Source organism: Protopterus annectens, chromosome 8.part0 (assembly GCF_019279795.1).
Source record: "Protopterus annectens isolate FY-2018-M chromosome 8.part0, PAN1.0, whole genome shotgun sequence".
NCBI lineage: Eukaryota > Metazoa > Chordata > Ceratodontiformes > Protopteridae > Protopterus > Protopterus annectens.
This window is the reverse complement of record NC_056741.1, coordinates 418,915,533-418,939,288: the sequence shown is the minus strand read 5'-3', so window position 1 is coordinate 418,939,288 and position 23,756 is coordinate 418,915,533. Positions and strand designations below refer to the sequence as shown.

Sequence of the window (23,756 nt, the reverse complement as noted above, 5' to 3'; positions counted from 1 at the left end):
TATTGTTGAGCACTAGAACTTGATTTGCAACAGTGAGGATGTATCTGGTAGACCAAGAAGGGAATATATAACAAAAGAGGGTAGATTTCTGATGAATCTTATGGAAATATTTGGTGGGGAAGACATGAATTCAGTAGTAGGAATTCAGAGAGTTAACATTATTCCCCCAAGGTACAATAACTGGGCATTAATTATATTTTAAAGGAACGTGTGCATATGATTGAAAGCTTTGACACACATCCGATAACTATTTCAGATCATGTACCAATAACAACTAAGATAAAAATGTATTGTAATGAGTAAAAATGAGACCCTGGCACTTCCTCACATTCTTGTTAAAAGAAAGGAATTTAAAGAATGGGTAGTGGAAATTAATCAAGAGTTATGGAAGATAGAAATTTCTTCAGAAGCTCTAGAGTGGAATAAAATGAAAGTAAAGTTTAAAAATAGGGTAGAAATAAAAGAAAAAGAGATGTGGTTGAGAAATAACAAACTATTTAGAGGGGTTGACAAAGGTTGAAGTATTGCCGAATAAGGGGAATCTTACAAAGCAAGAATGGGTGCAAATGCAGAGTGATAAAGAGAAAATAAAGGAGCAGCTGGATAATATACATAAATTTAGAGAGATTTCTGTAAAGCAACTGTTTTCGATAATACCTCCAGAACCCAAAAACCTTTAGTACAACAATGTAGGCAACAGAAAGTAGAAAGGGTTGTTGCCAAACATAGAGAGTCTATAACAAGAAAAATAACCAAAGATCCTGTAGCAGTATTAGAGGTCATTTGGAAATATTATGACCATTTGTATAAATCAGAGAAATATAGAAATAAAGAAAGGGCACACATGGAAATATTTATGGAAGACTTAAATATGCCAAGGTTAGAGGTAGATGAGGCTCAACGATTAACAGTTAAGATAGGAGGAAATGCATTAAAATGGTGAAATATAATCAATCTACAGGACAGTATCAATAATTGATGGTATTACTGTGGAAGTTTGGAAGCTAGGAGCCAAAAAAGTGGTAAAGATCTGGAAGGATTTGTTTAACAGTATTTTAAAAGGATGGGAAGCACCCACACCCGGAAGAAAACTGTGGTGGCTTTAACACTTAAAGACAGCAAAGACCCATCAGACAAAGCTTCATATAGGCCTATGTCAATTTTAAACCATGATTATAAAGTGTTTATGTCTATAGTAAATATAGGAATGGCAAAGCTGTTGTCCACAAAGATAAATATGTATCAATGTGGTTTTGTGGAGGGGTTAAAAACATTTGACAACATTAACAGAACAATGATGATCCAGAAAAAAACAGAATGTAAGAAAATACTGCTGTTGTTGGTGGGTCTTGATACAGAGAAAGCACTTGACTGGGATTTTATGAGTAGGGCAATGGAAGCATATGCATTCCCTGATACAATAATAAGGTTAATTAGAAGGAAATATGAGGGATCTGAGGCAAAATTTTAAGTGGGAGGGTTCCTCCCTACCAAGTTGTGTCTGAACAGAGGAACCAGGCATAGGTATCATCTATCCCCTTTATTATTTGCTTTATATTTAGAGCCATTGTCAAAGAAAATAAGGGACTCAGAAATTCAAGGATGTAACTGGTATGGTAAACAAGAAAAGTTGGCTTTCTTTGCAGACAATATTATTTTGTACCTGATAAAACCAGAACAAGACATCTTAGTGTTGTAGGATACTTTCAGACAGTTTCAAGTTTCTTGGGGATATAAACCTATTGAAGATAAAATAAAGACCATAGCTGTAAACTATGTACCCACGCATAAAATGGTTCAGCAATACCCATATTTATGGAGACATGATAAAATGACATATTTAGGAGTATGGATAAAAAAGGAGTCTGTTATGGCAGCTAAGGATATGTGGGAAGAGACAAAACAAAAGGTACAACAAAAACTGTGAAACTGGAAGCTCTTGTTTATAGATATGCATAGAAAGATACACACAGGGAAAATGTTTTTTACTTCCTTTAGTTTTATATACCAGTCAGGCATATTTTTATCAACCATAGGAGATGTTGTGGACAATAATTAATAAAGAGCTGAAGGAATTTATCTGTGAGGGAAAGAAGGCAAGATCCAAATGGAATGAGTTGCTTCTTCCAATAGAACAAGATGATTTAGAATAACTAGTACCTATCTGAAGGGATATTTTAGAGCTTTATAGTTAAGGCTCATATATCTAAAACACAAAGTGGAAAGGGGTGATGATGAAGCAAGGGAGAAATTCAAGAAATAAGGAGAGTGGAATTTTGGATACAGATCCTTAAGCAGAATAGCAAAAGCCTTACAGAATATTATATTCCTAAAGTAACAGAAAGTATTCTAAGAACTAAACCAACTTGAATGGATAAAAGTCAAGCAGAACAGACTACAAAGGAAATGGAAAAAAAAAACACTGAAAATAAAAAATATGATTGTTACTAAAGATAATGAAGTAATTATACAACAAACCTTGCAATAAATGCAGGAATGGGGTTTTGAAACTTCCACAAATGAGACCAGCACCCCCTGTACCACTATACTCATGTGTGCTAATCCTAACTGTAACCCATAGTTTACCCCTGCCTCTAACCCTAAACCTACACATTACGTTACTAAAATCCCTTTCCTAACAATACTACTACACAAGACAAAAAGATACACAATACAAACAACACAAAACATGCACTGCAGTGAATATAGCCCCTTAGCTATACCTTACTTTAAGCCTAACACATGAACACTTGCATATTCACACCAGTTGATATAACACAATCTTGCACATCTTTACAACTGGTTTACCATTGAAATGCCGCTGTGCAATTGCACGGCTATGAAGTATTCGAACAACAGATGTTCGAATACTTCATATGTGTGCAGGTTACATGAGCGAACGTCATTTTTACGAATAGACTGTACATTCGCAAATATAACGTTCGCTCATGTAAAGGGACTGCGGTACTGTGCAGTTAGGGAAATACATACCTTTCCTCACTGTAGTGTGATCTCGGAGTTAGAATATTAAGTTAGGGGTGTGTGGGGGGAGCAGGGGGGCTTGCCCCCCTGCATAAATAGGATGTTAGGTTAGCTTGTTAGGTAGTTATGGGAAGAGTGGGATTGCTGTTAAGTGACGAAAATGTCGTGATCGACATTTTCGGCATTAACAGCTATTTTGCGACATTAGGAATTTTCAGTAATGTGTACTTTCAGCGACACTTTGCTAATAAGTACACTTTTTTTTAATTTCGCAATTATGATAGTAAACCTTTACAACCGCCACTTTTCCATTTAGATTCATTTTCCAGTACACGTCTGCTTACCTACACTATATAAAACGAAATTTAATTATGTAATTTGCACAAATGAGCATTTACTCATTTGTGCATTCCTTCTAACACCCACAAAAATTGTCCATCAAATATGTATTCTGTGTATTCTATCTTTGGAGATACAACAACAACAACACAAACACACACACACACACACACACACACACACACACACACACACACACACACACACACACACACACACACACACACACACACATGTGTAGTTTACTATCAGAAAGTTAAGAACCATCATATGGAATCAAATTCCAGGGACAACCGCACACAGAAATGACAAGACTAAGTAGCCATGCACCATAAAACTTTGAACAGAAAAAACTCTCAAAGGGTACAGATCCTGTAAGAAGTGCTAAAATAGATCCTATGGTGGGGCAAACCCATCTGCTTGATATCGGGTCTTTAATACTGTGGGTGCAATTATCCCAGGATATTGTTTCCAGATGTGATGGTCCTCAGGCTTTTCACTATAAGCATATATATTTATGTGTTTTCCAGTAAATACATTCAACAAACATAAGAATGAATATTCTTGAACTTATTGGTGGCAGTAATGTCCACCCTCATGGGCTTTGGCTCCCAGTGTAAACCACCCAGTGGTAACCACACTCAGATATAAATTACTGCTTAATTGTGTGAATCTCCCCATAAATATTATTTCTGGAAGGGTATACATAATATGTATAGTTTTTGAAATATTACATTTAAAGCATTAAAGGTGGGATTCAGAAACTTTGTAGATATTGAGTCCTAGGTTCAGTTGTCAAGCTTATAACCTACTGACTCTCAGGAAGCATGAATGATGTAATACTTAGACACACACACACACACACACACACACACACACACACACACACACACACATATATATATATACATATATATATATATAGAGAGAGAGAGCAAGTCTTGCATTTGGTCTAATTTGTCTTTGGTAGACGTCCGTTTATTTGACCACATTTGGTGGGCTGAACAGATGGTCAACAGGTGTGTGAAAACACATGACTGCAGATGTTAGGAAATATGTCCTTTCCCTGATGTGCGATTTCAGAGTTAGTATGTTTAATTAGTGTGGAGTGTGGGAGCACAGCCCCCCCAAATATGGGATTCAAGGAGGGTTGCTCCCTGCAAAAAACTGTTATTTTTTGTGTATGCAGAACTGCGTTCGTCAAGGTTCTTTCTCAGCACATGCATGGTATCATGTTGATGTTCGACCTTCTGCAATTAATATTTCTGCGCCTCCCCACACACCCCTAATTAAATATACTAACTACAATATATATATATATATATATATATATATATATATATATATATATATATATCACACACACACACACACACACACACACACACACACACACACACACACACACACATGCGCAGATGCATATATATATATATATATATATATATATATATATATATATATATGTATGGTTTACCTTTGAAAAGTTGAAAATCAACCTGCCGAACAGCCCTTTTTGCAAACCGAAATGCCGAATGGCACCGACGTTCGGAACTCAGCAAATCGAAAACTCAGATATCGAAAACACACTGTAATGCAGGGGGGCAAGCCCCCCTGCACCCCCCTACTTTAATATTCTAACTCCGAGGACGCACTACAGTGGGGAAGGGATCCATTTCCCAATCCCCAGTATAGTGCACTCCGCACCCACAATGCCGAAACTGAGATGAGCAAATGTCAATGTGCATTTGCTCAATGCACATTCGATGCATTTGTATTCCTCTAACTGAGAAGTTGAAAATGTCCTTTCATGCAACTGTCTTTCAACAAGTTGCACTTCAACCTTTCAAAGGTAAACCATATATATATATATATATATATATATATATATATATATATATATATATATACACACACACACACACATACATATATGCATCATTCTAATGTTAGCTCACTAGAGGTATATCTCAGATTTTAAACTGCTCCAGATCAGACTTTACCTTATAGACAAGGTACTGGTCACATCTAAGTAAATAGCAAGAAGCAGAATATTGTGACAATTATTGAAACTTTTCCAAACCTGTGATGTTTCTAGTGAGAGGTCATTGCACATTTCCAATTAGTTTCAAGTGCCTTGTTTTAAAGCTGATAAATGCAGTGCTGTACTCGATAATGGGTTTGATCAGTGAGTTACACCGTAGTACAATGACCCCCCCCCCAGTAACTAGACATATTTAGACTTAAATGGGCTACAGAAATATGTTTCTGACTTTGGTAGATAAACAATGTTACATGTTTAAATAGTATGTTTTTCTGACTTTGGCAGATAAGCATTGTTCAAAGTTTTGTTTTTAATAAAATGTACTTTGACTTCTGGAGAGAAGAGTACGAAAATGTTTATTTCATACTGTTAGCACCTCAGCATTATCTGGCCTTCTGAGAAAAAATTCTAAGGAACATCTATTGTTAGAAATATCCTGCTCAACCTACCAATTAAAATTTAACTAATCAAAGAAGAGGCTTGGAAAACAAGAATGCTTAAAGTCAAGGAAGTCGGGAGTCATACTCACTGTATGTATTTCAGTACAGTTTATCTGGAATGGTGGGTAGAGTCTGGTAGGCAAATAAAATAAAATAGCCAGTGACAGCTTGTGATATTGGACTGCTGGGCTGCAGCCCCCCCCCCAAAGGTTTAATTGTTAAACTTTACACACTAGCAGCAGTTTGAACTACAAGATAGTGTAGAAAGTTGAATGTGATTCTATGCCGAACACAGAGCAGCACACATGAGTGCTCGAGTTCCACTTTAAAAAAAAACACACATTTTTAAAAACAGTCTAGATTGGGAAGACCACAGGCATCAATGAAGATGCCCAGAAGTCATTGTGGTTTTAACTGCAAGAAAAAGGAAGGTGACTGACTGGACTGTAAAGTCAGCAGCCTGTCACAGGCTGTATGGTCTTTTTAAGAATGACATTATTAATTCAGGTACAAATAAAACTTTTAATACAAACAGCAGCATGGTTTTGCACTACACTTTAGGTGCTAAAGGCATAGAGGACATTATATGTAAAAACTGGAATATTTTTAACTGTGAAGAAAATACGAGACTTTTGGGGGCCTTGAAACCTACCTTCACTTACAAGAGACAACAAAACATCAACATTTTTTTGGAGAGACCTATATCTACAAAACTAGGTTGTTGGCCCATTTTGCATAGATATAGGAGATGTAAGCAGCGTAGTTTTGTTGAGGAGAATTACAATGGGTGGCATTATGATAAAATTTCAAAATGGATCTCTGGTGGTAAATGTAACTGTTGTTCAGAAAGGGTAATTTATTTTGCCTTTTGCACCAGCTGCCAGGCATTCTATATTGGGAAAATGGTTAACGCTTTTAACTGGAGAATATACCAGCACCAAAATAGTATACAAAGGCTAAACAACAAAAGTGTTTTGGCACGTCACTCCATGGAATGTACTGGTTTTGTTAAATTTTAATTTTTTATACTTGAACAGGTGAATATTAACCCATTTTGTGGTGATTGGAAAAATCACCTTTTACATCGTGAAATGATATGGCAGTTAAGGTTAGATGCAGCTAATCCACCTGGAATTAATGATTTTATTTCTATTACCAGTGAATAATCCATGGTGGTGGTGCTGCGGTAGCGTTGTCGCCTCACAGTAAGATGCTGTCCAGTTCAATTCTCAGCTAGAGCGTCATCTGCATGGAGACATGCATGAATGGGCGTACCTTTGTTGAAGGTTGTGCGTCAGGGCTGGTAACTCGGCATGTAAAAATCATCTATCAATCATTAGTGGACCAGAGTTTCGCTGTGGCGACCCCTAACCAGGAAAAGCCGAAAGACACAATATTTCTATTACCAGTGAACTGAAAAAAAGATATAACACTGTGTAATTTCAAAGGCCCTTTGCACAATTATTTATACAGTATTACTATAAATTATAAGTTATAAACTATACACATTTTTTACTATTATAGGTGCTTTTTTATTGTATTTGTGCTTACATTTATATTTTCATATTTTATATGTTGGTTTAATGAGGTGTGTTTAAACAGTGACAGATTCATTAAGTGTATATATGCTTTGTGTTTATTGGTTGTTTTTTAGGGGTGTGTTTTTTAAACTTTTCTATTTAAGGATGTCTGTTTTTTAATTCAGTGGTTCTGATTATGTCTGATTGATAGAAGACAAAAGCGCTAAACCACTGTTGTGTTCACAATAAAAGTTTGTATATTGGGGAACTTTCTGACTACCTTGACATTTGGAGTGTTTTTTCTGATTGGTTGGACTTTTACACTCTTATGGTAACTTCAGCGTTTCTTTGTGGATTACTGGCAGGGTTAACCAGATATTAGGGAGAGAATGTACTTAGGGGACTGTTGATGATTTTTGTTTTAACAAAATACACTGGTAGGGACAACCAGATTCTGGTGGTCTGTGTATTTTGGGGGCTGTTATTTTTTAATATAATATCCTATAAGGGTTAACGAGCTATAGGGAGGCAATGTATTTTGTGGACTGATGATAATTTTGTTTTTCTAACATAATACACTGGCAGACTCAACCAGATGCTAGTGTTCTGTGTGTTTTATTTTTTAATATAATATACTGGCAGCTGTCAAAGAAATAATAGGTATGCAGGGTGTTCTGGGGGAGTCGTTTGTGGATGACGTGTTTGTTTTTTAACCTATTATCTTTCTGCAGGGTTAGTCAAGATACATAAAGATGGTTTGTCAATGTTTTGTTGTTGAAACAAACTCTACTCTTGCATGAGTAATGTGTGTATGAGTGAACTGAAATAAGATCACATGCAAGTTCCTGGCTAACTGATGTGAAACAAATATAGTAATGCAACCATGGTCTTTTATTTTCATTATTTTGAACCGTGTAGGCACAAAACAGATTCTCTGGATAGGCAGTTGTGATGGGAGTAATGCCTATGTGCGAATGGAATGACTGCAGTTCTGGCTTGCTTTGCAAGAGTAATGTGCATATGAGTAAAGTAAGATCGACCACCACTGTCTCGCAATACAAAGGGTCTCACTCTGAATATGAGAATATGCAGCACAAAGGTTACCTCAGTCCTAGTGACAATCTTATTTACAAGCTTCTCATTGAACACCATTGCTCACCTTTCTGGAACATTCTCCAAATTAGAAATACCACTTACTCTCTAAGAAACTGTGAAGAAATTAAAATGCAAATGCCTGCATTTATGCTGTGAAAGACTGAAAAGCATTTTCTAAAATTGCTACTGTGACATGGAACAATTTTCTGCAAAAAAAGTATAAAATATAGTCAGGCTAGAGTTGTTTATAAAACATCTCAATGTACCTCTGAAAACATATAAATGTACCTCCATAGGAGGAATACAAATGTTTAATGACCCTGACTGAGTTCACAGCATGTTTCCTTATAATTCCATGCTACTGCATTTTTTCATTATTTTGTAGATGTCAAATGGATCAAATATAAATAGAAATGTGTAAATATGTACATAACATAAGCATCATAGTGTATTTTTTGTAACAAGTACCAAACAATAAATACTCTAGATTGTGTTTAGGGTTAAGCAACTTGCATATAATGGACTAAATATGGTTAAGTTTCCTTACACTTTGTTAGATATATGGAATACAGATCTATGTTAGGAATGTATGTGCTCCAGCTTAGGTTATCTGAAGTATGCTCTAAGATATGTTCTTAGTTTATAGGTAGTGTGATGATAAGAGGTACTGACAGCCATGCCAGAAAAAGTAGGGCAGTGGATGTATAACTTTTGCCAGCACAGATAGCTGGAATGTTGTAATATGTATAGGTCATTTGTATATAAAACTTATTGGTACAGATGCTTGTGCTGAAAATATATTTGTGAGGTTTGCTTGTGTTGAAATGTATCAACAGTATGTCCTGCTGGTAGGAAAATAAATGTACATGCATTATTGTAACTGAATTAAATGTAGACATTGTAACAGCATATAGTGGAATGGAAGAGCTTAATCCACTTGACTTTGGAAAAAAATATTCTTGAAATTAAATGACTTTATGGGTTGATATATAAAGATGTTATCCCACAGTTTTGAAATGAGACAGAGATGCAATGTCTGTACTTGATAATACGTTGTAGCTCCTGTAGGAAGCATGCAATGGTTTTATGGTTTTATGACTTCCAGCAGCTGCACCACATCTGAGCAATGGTCTTATGTATGTATTATTGACATGTAGATGGTAAAATCCTGGCAGCTTCTAGTGCTGGTGATACCATGAGAAACAGAGTCAGATGACTAGATGTATGTGATATCATTCGGTACAGAAATATTTTTTTTAATATTAGAGGAGACTGAAGTCTCAATAGCATTCTGCATTCTGTCTTGCATCTAACAACAAGGGCCACTCACCCACCTTGCCTTGCTCTATCCAGTAAGTAGGAACAGTAATTATTTTAGTCAATCAGGAATAGATAGTGAGACTAGCTAAATACCGTTTTTCTATAACTGTATGAAACTTTCCATCAGTGTTATTTTTAATATTCCCTGCAGCTGAAATGCTGGTGTTTATTGTAAATAGATATTTAGTATTTTCATGTTCATTTATTATTTATTATTAAATATATTTAAACTTTTCATTGTGGTCGGTCCCTTTTTTAAAATATTTAAGTTTTGAGAGTATTTGCACATATTTATTTGGTGGTAACTCTGGCCACTGCTGAAAGCCTGGCTGTTTGGTCGACATGACTATTTGTATTAATATTAATTTCACTCAGTATAACTCTGTACCCCTGTGGGCAGCCACGGTGGTGCAGTGGTTAGTGTTGCCACCTCACAGCAAGAGGTTCTCCAGTTTGATTCTCGGCTGGGGTGCCTTCTGTGCAGAGTCTGCCTGTCCTCCCTGTGGTCACGTGGGTTTCCTCTGGGTGCTCCAGTTTCCTCCCACATCCCAAAGACATGCTGTAGGTGGATTGGACACTCTAAATTGGCTCTAGATGTGAGTGTGTGCATGTGTGTGCCTTCTGTGGAAGGTTGGGCGCCGGGCTGGCAACTCGACACTGTAAAACTCCACTGCCAATCATGAGCGGACAGGTGATCCACTGTGGCAACCCCTAACCGGGAAAAGCCGAAAGAAGAAGAAGAATAACTGGGTACCCCTGTAAGAGCCTTAAAGTAGCTGGCAGGAGTTCTGGTGGCAGTGATATCTACCTTATAATCTGGGCAGAAGGGGCACAGCAGGTGAATCTGTGCCAGCCTTTTCCAGGTGTGTGTGTGTGTGTGTGTGTGTGTGTGTGTGTGTGTGTGTGCAAATCAAATCTCAATGAGTGTGTGTGTCAGCAGCTTGGAGCAGGGACACAATGCACTTGATTCAAAGAGATGGTGTGGAAGGACTTAGCTTGGAACCACAGCTAAGGACTTAACTCTAAGCTGTGCCAGTGGGGAGTTGTAAAAGGGGTCTGGAGAGAGCAGTGAGTGTGTTCCCTGGGTGTTCTTCAGGAAATTGTGCTTATTGGCTAATTGGAAAGTGGCCTTATTGAGGTGGGCAGTTGAGCTGGCAAGACATAGGGACTGGGTAATCCTAATAAGCCATGTGGCTGTATCCTGAAATAACAGCAGCTCTTGATTTATGCTGCTGAGCAAGTCAGAGAATTACTTAGCAGTGTAAGAGTTCATTGTTGGAGGAAAATGTAAATGCTGTCCGAAGACATCAGTCTTCTATTCACTCCTATGGAAGCAGTCACAGTGCAGGTATGTTTAGAGAAGACATGAGGGTGAGGGTGTTTGTGTGTGTGTGTGTGTGTGTGTGTGTGTGTGTGTGTGTGTGTGTGTGTGTGTGTGTGTGTGCATGCCAATAGGAGTATGAATGACACTGCATGAATGTGTGTATTTGTCTGTCTGGATGTTTGCACTAGGGGTGTGAGGTAGGGAAGTGTGAGTCTGGATAACTATGTGTGTCTGTATGAGTGTGTGTCTATCTATGTGGTTGAACTACGGAGTTAGGATGGGAAATGAGGATCTGAGCATGTGTGTGTCTGAAAAAGAGTGTCTAGCAATGGGTTCCTTTGCCAACACTACTACCATCAAGTCTGACAATGTGAGGGTTAGTTACAGTGCAATTCAGGGATGGGCTAATAAGGTGATAACATGGGCTTTCTCATTTCAGCCACTGCTGTCTCTGAATTATATGTCCTTACTGTTGTCATAATTAATCTATTTGTGGTAGCAAATTACAGCAAGCTGAAAACTCTTTTCTGAATCCTAACTTAAGTTTTACTTTTTGCTGAACTACATTGCAGTTCTGTAAATTATGGCATTAGATGGAACTAAACATTATTAATGCCACTCTGTGAGTGTAAACTTTAGTTCTCTATTTATTTTGAAATGAGGTAATAACATGACTGGAAGACTTGCTTTTGCTTAGTATTAAGCTTCATTTGTTTTATTGAATGTGACAGATTTGAAACTTGTTTCCCTTAAATACTCTTATATTCTGAAATAAGCCTTAGATTTAATAGGATGTGGAGGGAACAGACAAGCATGCAAGTCATCCCTTTCAGTAAAAGAAAGTAAAAATATATGACACCTACGTTCAGGTCATATGTTGAGTAGTGAGTACTGCCATATATGAAAGTTACTTTCAGGTAGAATGATCAACACTGGAGTACATGAGCACAAAATTATTATGCATAAGAAGGTACGGGAGCATTTATATTGTTCAACGTACAAAGCAGACCTCAAGACAGACTATGCAATACAAAAAATTTACTGATGGAACTTGATATATTTGAATTAGCTGTATAAAAATAATATTAATAGCACTTTTATACCATTATGTCAGGCATTCTTTCAATGGGCTTTGCTCCCCCTTCTGTCATGTACCTGCAATATGGTATTGCTTAGTTTGTTTTGCAATGTGTGGGAATATCACAGGATAAGGTGGGACTTTTGTGAGAGATAGGTAAATCTTTTCTGCCCTGTTAAATATGTTACCATGACAACCTTTGCCAAAACAAGCAGTTTCGGAAATGGGTAGTTGAATATGAGGCTCTTCTGGACTGTAACAGAGAATGGAAACTCTTGGCTTTTTAGGTTGCTGTCAGAAGTACCAGAAACCATTAAATTATTTGTAAAGATATGAAGGACAATAATTATGCAATATTTCAATGTCAGAGGATGCAGGGCCAGACATAATTTAGACATAGGTTACATCAGATAAAAGTAATTGTTCTTTGACTATGTAGGGAGGGTAGTAGAATTCATAGAGGCTGGTAAGTACCCTATGTGGGCATTAGAACGTCTTTATGGAGTCTCCACCAGAGATTCAGAAGTAAAGACTAACGGTGCTAATCAAAGTTAGAGAGCAGGACCCTGTTTCTCTAATTAGTGATCTTCAGTTTCAAGTTTGTCTCTAAAACTAGAACAGTCCACAATGGCTTCTACAGAGAATGAAGAAACACTGTGTCCACACTTACCGGGATTTGCTTTACTTCTGAACTGGTAAAATGAAGGATGTATACAACTTCTCTTCCACCAACATATAGGATATCAGATCCATCATGGTGAAAGGCTGTCATCCATTTCTGCTCACTGTCAAATTCCACCAAAGGAGCATCTGAAAGCAAATCAGAATTAACATTAGATAAAGAAATACCAGCATGTGACCAAAGAAAATGCATAATCAGAAAATAGTGGTAATACTTAAATCCATTATCTTTTCTTCATTTTGGTGTAAAAGCATTATTACTATTTTGGTTGGTGACAAAATAGTTCTGCAGATAAGTCTATTTGGTAAACAGAGGAAATGATGACTTGCCAACTGGATCTCTAGATTATCTCAATTACATTTGCCTAATGTGTTGGATTTTTATGTACTGCTTAATTGGAGGTATACAGAATAACGAAACTGAGGGCTCATGAAACCTGCATAGCAATCATTACCTGTTTCAATGTGGGAAGATATTTTGACAATATTATTCAGTGAGTTTTTGCTTTTCCTCTGTTTGCATGTTAACACATTCATTTATTTTTACACTCTGGAATTTCTCTCAATGTGGCAATAGCCCATGCTATAGATGTGACATAAACCAGAGGTTAAGAATGAATAGTTTATTAATATTTGCTGCTGAATGTTTTCTGTTATGTGTCTTTTGTGATACAGAAATGTTGAGAAAGACAATAATGCAAGCTGGTTAATTTTATTCCTTCTAGGAACCATGCCACTGGAAAAAAAAAGCTCAGCACTGTCCTTTATACTTCACAATGAGGTTTAGAGTGTCAGGAGAATAAAAAGATTATCTAAAAGTAGAGACAAATATTTGAGCATCATTCTGACCCCTGCAAAAGGTGGAATAATGATGAGGTCACAACCTATTGGCTGATGCTGCTGCAATGGTTCTAGACAGAGGAATACTTACACCAGCATTAAAGCATGGCTTAGCTCTTTCATCAAGATCTCTTCCACAAAACGTCATAAACATCAACTTGTGTTCAACAAAATATTTCATGTTCTGCTAAACTTTGCTTTGCCTCCCGTCTAACTCCTATCAGCTCTGCTAACATTTGCCTTTATCTTTAACTCCTGTACCTTGGCTTCTATCATTCTTTAGCCAGAATGCTAAAACTTAAACCAGTTAATAGGCCACTTTGCTGGTTCACAAGTTGCTTTTATGCACTATACACTTTAAATATGTGGTAAAGCCTTTATTTATAGCCTTGAGGCATGACATCAGATTATGACACCTTCATAATCAATGGGAATACTTAAATACTAAGGGTGAATGGTGCTGACACTGGCAGTCTATGATATCATAATCTACTCTGCATTGTTTCAGTGAGGCAGCCTATCCTTTCCTGACCACTCTATAGTCACCAAAATGTGCACATGTAAATGATGGTCTGTTAATGAAAGCAAGAAAATCATACACTACTTATCTTGCACACATTTGTCATTTTAGTATTCATCAAGTAATTAAAATTGCTCTAATCAGTTTATATATCTTGCCTGATATATTTACTTTTCATCCAATGTACAAAGCTTTTGCGTTGCTTATTTGAGTTCATGGTTAAAAATAAGCCCTTTGTGGTCCAATCCCTTTGCCTGATAGATAGATAAATATGGCTGCATGACCATACAAGCTTGATTTGCCTGAGAAGATAGTTTCAAAGGCATGGATTTGTTAAATGAGTCTGATTACTGCAGAATTCTCTGCAGCAATCAGTTGTCAAGTGGCACAATTCCCAGTGAGCAGCTTTAAAAGACAGTGCAGATAATTAACATAAAATTGTCATTTATCTGTGAGCAGCAGTGATATGTCATCTTGGAGTTTAGACAGACTGTGAGAGCCAAATGTATTTTCTTTTGGCAAATTCTCTGCATCTGATTATGTGATGTATGCCATGCTGAAGAATTAAAATGAACATGCCACACAATATTAAAAGACTGAGTGCCTGTGCATACACCATATATAAAATTAAGCTGTAAAGTTATTTGAATTGTTGCTATTCAGAAATTTTGAGCACTGAAAAACCTGCTGTGCAGGTTGCATTGTCAATAAATGAATCTGTTACATATATTAGGGTATCAGTAATATATGTAGTTGAGGGAAAATATAAGGGAAATATTTTCACTGTTTGAACTCACAAAACTCTATCAGGTGAGACTTGACACACAATTTAAATATTTTTAGAGTAACTGCAGTACCAAAAGGCTTGCTTTGTTTTGCACAATCTGTTCATTAAAATGTTAAAAGTGCCAAAAAATATAATTCACGGGAATAATTAAATACACTCTAACAATCTATGTATCCAGTTCCTTATATTCTTAGAAATTCTTAATAGACATTGTTGGTGCCATGTAGTCACTGGCTACAATATACAAAGACATACATGTATACACATATGTATATATGTATATGTAAAACGATATGTGCATATGTGTGTATATAATCAGTCTGTCTAACAGTGCTCACTCAAATTCTTCACCCCAGCTATCTGCCTGCCTTTCTCCCTGGCAGATTTTCTGTCAAGTTTGTTGCACTTCTCCCTGCTGGAGAACTGTCTTCAGACAAGTTTCAGAGTATAGGACATTAAGAATGCATGGTAGATTGCCACCTGTTTATCTTTTTCTTTGACTGTTTACAGGAATCATTTTAACTTCATCATCTGAATGGCCTAATTATATCATGGCAGAAATCTCTGGAGAAAGGACACAGATAATTGTGTTTTTAATAAATGCTAGAGAAATACAGTCTCAACATTATTGTAGCTGAGGCACTACCTGCCTGATTTAATTTTCTTTCACCTACATGCTCTTTAAAGATGTACTGCCATGACCATGAGCTGTCACTCAGAAGCAATCTGCATTTCATTAAGTAAAAGGTCTGGGGAACAGGACAAGACATTAAAAAGTATGTTAGAAGATCGGTTCCAAACTTGTCAGAGTTCAACAACATTGTGAGTCTGAATTAATCTGCTGTAAGAAAGCTTTAGCGAAGGAATGCAAGTCCTTAGATTTGGTAAATAACCCTCTTCTGTTGTGATCTTTTGAACCTCCGTTTCTTATAGATGTCTGTGAGTGTTTAACTGTCTTGTATGAATTTAATGTAAACTATTCTGTCCTATTTCCTGCCCTCAATGCCTTTGTTATCTGAAGCTGGGAGTGTTATGAGGGTCCATCCCAGACTAACCATTTTGTCAGTGTTTATTATTTATCTTCTGTTATGCAGGCTGAGGTGTTCCTCTTTCTTCATGGTATGTATGTAACAGGCAAAGGTTCATTTTGGATGCAGAGCTAAAATATAAATTTATCCAACTCAAATTCCTGTTGCATGCAAATTACTTCTTAACATGCCATGAACCAGGGCAGGACTATTTTTTTTCAGCTTTAATATGCTTTATTAACATTTCAATGCAGCACAGCAAGTATAAAAAAAAGTAAAAAACGTTAAAATAAAAGACTTCAAAAATCCATCAAGCAACAAAATAAACATATTAATAAGGGAATCCCAGCTGACGTAGCATGATTATCCTTAGGGGACAGGTCACTGTAGCTAAGATGTTAATTTTAAGCACAATGACTTTTGAGGATGGAAATAAATAAATCAGTTCACCTTTTCCAAGATTCCATTGTATCATATTTCTCATAGACTTGAATCCCCCTTCTAGGCATTATCACTTTGGACCCCAATAATGTTATATTTATATAGAGATAACCAACATTTTTCTGTAGGACATGATGGATTAATTAACCCCATGATTTAGTTCACTGTCAGACAGCTCTTTCCAAGTATCATAGCTCGGGACCAAGACTGACAACTGTTTTTGTACTAGTAGATCAACTACCAAAAGTTACTTTATGTTTCCTTTCTTCATACAGAGCTTGTCAATTTTCACAGGATATAAATCCAGGAAGCACATACATTTCTGGAACAGACTGCTTAGACATAAAACAGGATTCATGTGATTCTTCAGGAAGTCTCAATATTCACGTTCTTTTGGAGAAGAGCATAACTTGTGCTTTATCTTTTCCTGTGTTATTACATTTATGATGCACACCACTAGCTTCTGGTTATAGCCTACCTATATCATTAGAAATTACGTAAATATTATTCCAGATCCTAAGTTACACTAATTTTAGCTTAGCCTTATGTGTAGCTCCAGTAACTTGAGATGTCTCTCATTCAGTGTTCTTGCATTGCATTCCATGTTCTCAGATCAATACTCAAAACCCATGACCATTATAGGGGATTATAGAGCTGTAAAGTTTGAGGTATATGGTATGTTTTTGGTAATCAGCCACCAGACTTCCTTTCAAATATCCATGGGACCATGGGGTCTATATTACAAAAGACCAAATGGATTGATTGGCATGGAGTTAAGAAAGATGTTTAGCCTATGTAAGTCTGTTCTTCAGGTCACTGATCCTGTCATAACTGGTAATATTTATATAATAAATGGTGCTGGCACATCTTAATGCTATCTACTTTTTCTTCAGAAGTTGTGCCAGTCCCTTCCTTGAATGTAGGATTACTCATCTCCAGTCCTTCTGCAGCATCTAGCCCTAGCCTTCCTCTGAATCCGCTCCATTTTCTCCAGTAGCACACTATGGATGTAGAGCACACTGAGAACAAAAGTTCCTTGGTTTTAATAAAGGGCACTACCAAAACTGGGCTGTCAGCTCTGCTTAGCATTCCTGTTTCATCTTCCACCATAAAGGTCTGCAGCACCCTGTGACTGGTATGCCCTCTCTTACATTTATCAGTGACATCAGTATATTGCAGCCAGTGTCACTACTAGGGCATCAAAAACTCAAAAAAATGGATAGCCAGGAGCACAAACAGCTGAATGAATAAGTTTAATCCAAAGTTAAGCACTTTCTTCCCTGTACAGATAAGGGACTTCCTCAGAACAATATTAAAACACCAAAACATTTTCTACATATAACCCAGCCTTTTATAATAAACCCCTATTAGTACATAATTAAATCTTAAAGAAACCTCATCCATTTAGTAACTAAAATCAATATTAACCTAGTTCAAACAATAAAAATGTAAAATGTCACAATCTACTTGCATTTATACAATAATTTATAAACTTTAAAACAATAAATATTAGATATTAACCTAATATATGTTTCAATTTTAATATACTTGATATAGAAATTGATTCATTAATTCCTAGGAAATTGGCTGCATTCAGTCAAAGTTGCCATCTTAACTCACAGATGTCCAAATGGACATCCAAAAATCTTCCCTGTGTGTCCTTGGGAACTTGTTGTATAACTAAAAACTTAAAAATATGGTCATTATGTTCATGAATATGTCTGGCCAGTGCATTAGTTTATTTTTTGTGTTTAATGTCCAACAAATGTCCACTAATTCTATTTTTAAAAGGCCTAAGCATTTTACCCACATAAAATATTGGGCATTTTATGCACTTGGCAGATAAACTACATTAGCAGTACCACAATTAAAATGCCCATACAGACTCAAAATGTTTCAATTCAACTCAAATTTGTCACCTGTCTCCAATATATGAGGACAACAATTACAATGTTGGCACCTAAAATTTCCTTTAACTCTACTAGTACCCCATAATGCTGATACTCAGTCCTCTCAAAAATGTCCTTAAAGGATCTATCCCTCTTATAAGTAACCATTTGTTTGCCTCCAACTTTATGAGCAATGTTATTCTCAAATTGTAATATGTCCCAATTATTGTGAATGACATCTACAATCCTCTGAACATCCCGATTGTAACATACAATAAATCCCACTTGACTCTTAAAATCAGTTTTTTCTCTATTACCATTGACAATGTCCTTTCCATAAACCAAAATTGGTTTATAAAAAACATTGTTTCTCTTTTCAACTACTTCCTTACTAATTTCACCCAATAAGGTGTCAGAATAACCCCTTGCTTTAAACATATCTAAAATAAAACTAACCTCTTCAAGGAAAATTAAATCAGAGCTGACCATCCTGGCTGCCCTGACTAATTGTCCTTTAACTATGGACTTTTTTTGAAAGGAGGGATGCGCACTAGTAAACTCCAAATATGAATTGGAGAAAGTCTGTTTTCTGTATATTCTTGAACTTAATGCCTTTTCCTTAGTAATAGATAAATCAATGTCCAAATAAACAATATTGTTGGTACTATGATGATGTGTAAATTTTAAAAATGCAACTGTGTTATTAATGTATCTATAGAATTGCTCCAATTCGCCTTCAGTGCCTTTCCACAAGATGAACAGATCATTTAAAAATCTAGCACAGTACAATATATTGCTCATGAATGCACTATTAAATACAAAATGTTGTTCCCAGTATGACATAATATAATTGGCAAAGACGGGGGTGCATGCTGCCGCCATTGCTACCCCTGTCCTTTGCATATAATACTGACCTTCAAAGCTTAAATAATTATTCTGGAGCACAACTTCCTTAAGAGTAACATACACATTGATAACATCCTGATCGAAAACACCAGTTTCCAATAATTGAGCCTCTAACCACTACAACCTTTCTTCATGTGGTATCACAGTAAAGAGACTTACCACATCTATTGTGACTAAAAAATAATCACCCTTCAAATTGATTCTACCAACTTTATCAAGAAATTCCCACGAATCCTTACAAATGTACGGAAAGCTTTTTAAACCAACCTGTAACTTTTGATCCAAACATTTACAGATAAAACAGGTTTTTGAATGCTTTCCATCAGCTATTGGTCTAAATGGTGGATTTATCAACCCTTTATGGATTTTGGGAATTCCAAATATACGTGAAACTGCAGGAAACTTATTGACCATGTAAGTTTGCTCATCTTCATTAATTTGGCCTTGGAATAACATGTCGTCCATAAGCAAATCAATTTTCCTATACATTATATGAATTTCATTCAATGAACTTTCAACATAAGAACTATCTAACAACAGGGAATTAATCCCATCCAAGTAATCAGTTTTGTTCATTATAACAATACCGTTCCCCTTGTCCGGTTTCATCAAGCATATATTAGGATCCTGCACTAAGTCAAAAAACATAATCTCCTCATTTTTAGTCAAATTAAGTGTGTCATTATGAAATTTGGATACTAAATTTTTCGTATATCCTTTTCACACTTATTTTCAAACAGTTTTATAACATTAGTCAAACAAAAGCCCAAAAACACACCAAATATCCCAACACTGGATATAAATAATGTAAAAGCAAGAAAAAATGCTGGGATAAGGCTCCAAAATCCAGAACAGAACATAAAAATGATGAAAATAGACTCTTCACAATACTGCCTTTATTCACAAACACAATGTTTGTGAATAAAGGCAGTATTGCGAAGAGTCTATTTTCATCATTTTTACGTACTGTTCTGGATTTTGGAGCCTTATCCCAGCATTTTTTCTTGCTTTTAAGTTTTATAACATTATTTAATGGGGGATTGAATACACTGGGTCTCCTTAGACCCCTACATTGTTTGCCATAACATCTGATGAATTGAACCAAACTCTAAAGTTTAGTTTCCTCGTGTAACATTTCAAATCAATAAGTGTGTCATCCAATCTGGCCCTTCTAAAGGGCACAAAGGTAAACCCTTTTGCAAGAAGGTCCACATGTTCCGTTATGACTATCCTATCAGAATAGTTATACACTTTCAAATTGTGTGTTTTATTAAAAACTACACAGGGTTTTAATTCATTAATAAACCCTTCCTCACTTCCCCCTCCAGCAAAATCAACATTACCTTCATTATTGTTATTTGAAACGTTAACAACATTAGTCACTAATGTCCATCTTGAGTTAGGTAAGAGAACATCACTGTCGTTTACATCAAATGGATGAGCGACTTTAGTGACCACATTACTAGTTTCAATGTTCCTCTCCACCAACTTATTGTTAACATATGCAGGCAAACAAGATGCCCCATTTGAAAAGTCCACGTTAGTTAATTCAGTACTTATGGGAAAAAGGAGCTCTAGAGCCAAATTCATTAATTCCCCTGCTGTCAGCTCTTGCTCCTCATATTGGAATTGGTTTTCGGTCGTGACCCTTCTTGTTGTAATCCTGGGTGTCTCTCGATAAAAAACGAGGCTGCTGCTCCTTTCCCTTAAGTCTCTCAGAACACCTTATGTTCTCCTCACCTGAAACGGACTGCGTATGTTGCCTGTTCTGCTTAAAAACACCAGCATCTGACGTAGACTTCTCCCTAGGGTCTGTATTTTGATTAGACCAATCCTCCTCCAAAACTATACTTCCCGCTGACATGGGATACACCCTCTGGGAAGCATACTCATTCAAATCCCTTTTTATTTTGTTTGATTTATGTATGAAAATAGTATTACAAGTAGATGAAACATTTGAAAAAACATTGTTGAAAATAGTTTGATTAACATTGAATTGAATGTCATTTTTGGTGGACTGATTTAATTCATCTAAGTCTTTAGCTGCTTTCTCCGCTGCTAACATATTTCGACTTTACCATCAGTCTCATCATCTGCAACCCCGTTTTATCAAACAAACTATGCAATTCAGTCAATAAATCAGTGTTTCCTTCAGACCCATTGGGATATGTCCACAACCTATGTCCACGGGGAACAATTTCCAAATCAATTTTTTTTTGCAAATATGAAATTTCCATTTGTTGTTTTTTATACGATAATAATTTCTTTTCAAATACTTTTATTTTATCCATTATGGAAGAGTTTTCTGATTGGGAAACATTTTCATGCCTTTTTTCAAACCCGAATGAAAACTTATTATCCTTCCATTCATAATGCCCTTGAGCATTACCGTTCGACTCTTCAGTGCTAACGGTTATTCCAGCAATTGCACTATTCCTCTGCCCTTTGGCTGCATCCGAATTACTAATGATAGGTGTTGGCTGGGTTAAAGGGTAGCCTAAGCTACCAAACACCTCATTATTACCTTGTTTCTCAGTCAAAGAATGTATTTGTGCTGTGTGAACAGCCAGTTGTTGCTGTATTTGTTGTAACAGCTCAAAAATATCACCATTGGTAGTTCCTGCACTCTCCATTTCCACAAACCCCAAACTCGACCAAACGTAGGAAACTGTATTGCAAAAACTCAAAGAAAATGGATAGCCAGGAGCACAAACAGCTGAATTAATAAGTTTAATCCAAAGTTAAGCACTTTCTTCCCTGTACAGATAAGGGACTTCCTCAACAAACAAAAGTTTTTTGGCTTTAATGAAGGGCACTACCAAAACTGAGCTGCCAGCTCTGCTTAGCATTCCTGTTTCATTTTCCACCATAAAGGTCTGCAGCACCCTGTGACTAGTATGCCCTCTCTTACATTTATCAATGACATCAGTATATTGCAGCCAGTGTCACTACTAGGGGATACAGATGGAATCCCAACTCTGGCAACAAGTTCTGAAGTAAGGACCAAGCTGCTAGTACTGGGTTGGTCTCTCAAGTCACTCCACTGGTAACCAGAATTCTAAAGTAAAAAGAAAGAAAGAAAGAAACTACAGAGAGGTCTAAGTCAATAATCAGTTCGCAAAATGTAATCTGGCCCCAAGTGCATAAAGGGGATGTGTATTGTTGACTTGTGTATATGGGCTTCCACCATATACACACAGAGTAGGTTACACACAGGTCACTTTCAGAGCTGAGTCTTGGGTCTAGCACCACAGGCCTCTTTTCACCACACTTTCAGTGAGCCACTGTGTCTTCTAATGCTTTGTATAAATGTAAGTAACTGCTTTTCAAACATAATTTACACATGCACATGCATACAGACACTCAAACACACACACACACACACACACACACACACACACACACACACACACACACACACACACACACACACACACACACACACACACACAAAACACACACATAATTTCTAGAAAAGGCTGGCAGAGTTTAAACCCAGACACAGTTTATAAAAAATAATATTTCACTGGTAGTAGGCTCAAATAGTCTAGCTAATTGGAGACAGGGGAAATATCTTACACCTTTAAGTGTTCAATGCTCCTTTTCAGATAATAATGACCAATAATTTTATATAAATAATAAAGCTCAAAAGATCTTAAGGAGAATAGATAAACTTTACATACATAGTAAAACAAACTTTGCAGTTATAGATTAAAAATGGAGGAGAAAGAAAGTGCACAAGCAATATAAAAATAACAGTATGCAAAAAAGAATCCACTCTACAGCTAACTAAATATATCCTAGCTGTTTCTTACTAAACAAAAATACTGGAAATAACTACTCTTGTTGTTGTTTGTCTTTCGGCTTTTCTCGGTTAGGGGTCGCCACAGCGGAACTCCGGTCCGCTAATGATTGGCAGTAGATTTTCATGAACGCAGAGGTGCCAGCTGAACGTTCAACCTTCAATGAAGGTACATCCATTTACGCATGTCTTTCGAATGCCCACCCAACCACGGGGAGGACATGCAGACTCCACACAGAAGGCACTCCCTGCACTCCAGCCGAGAATCGAATGGGAGAACCTCTTGCTGTGAGGCAACAATGCTACCTCTTCCCCACCGCGGCACTCACTGGAAATAACTACTCTAAATAACTACTCTAAGTTAGACAAATAAGTAAAAATAGACAGGCAGCTACACAATTTCATAGATTCATAGCTTCATAGATTGTTACAAGGCTAACAACCCAGAGAGTCTTCTTAAGCCTAGCAAGGTTTTCTCAAAAGAATAATGATGCCTATATCCAAATAGGACATTGAGCACTAAGAATTTATAAGCTATCTCTGTTCATAAGGCACATGGGTGCCAGGCCAGGTGTAAATTTCCTATTCACCACTCACTGGCCTAGGCTGTGCTTAAACTGGGTAATAAACAAACTCAGTTTCACCTGGATGGGAAGCCTGCTCCATAGAAGGGGCAGTCTCTAGGACACATATACGTCTCAACAGCATGCACTGTTTAAG

The 23,756-nt window shown here is 36.7% G+C and overlaps 1 protein-coding gene across 1 annotated transcript in view; it reads right to left on the bottom strand.

Moving 5' to 3' along the window:
• The window catches only part of LOC122808845 (semaphorin-7A-like), an 851,812-nt gene that overhangs the window by 663,274 nt on the left and 164,782 nt on the right, over positions 1 to 23,756 (bottom strand). Inside the window, exon 2 of the mRNA XM_044079936.1 lies at positions 12,813 to 12,952. Within this exon, the coding sequence (XP_043935871.1) occupies positions 12,813 to 12,952 (140 nt within the window). The remainder of the gene's footprint in view (positions 1 to 12,812; positions 12,953 to 23,756) is intronic.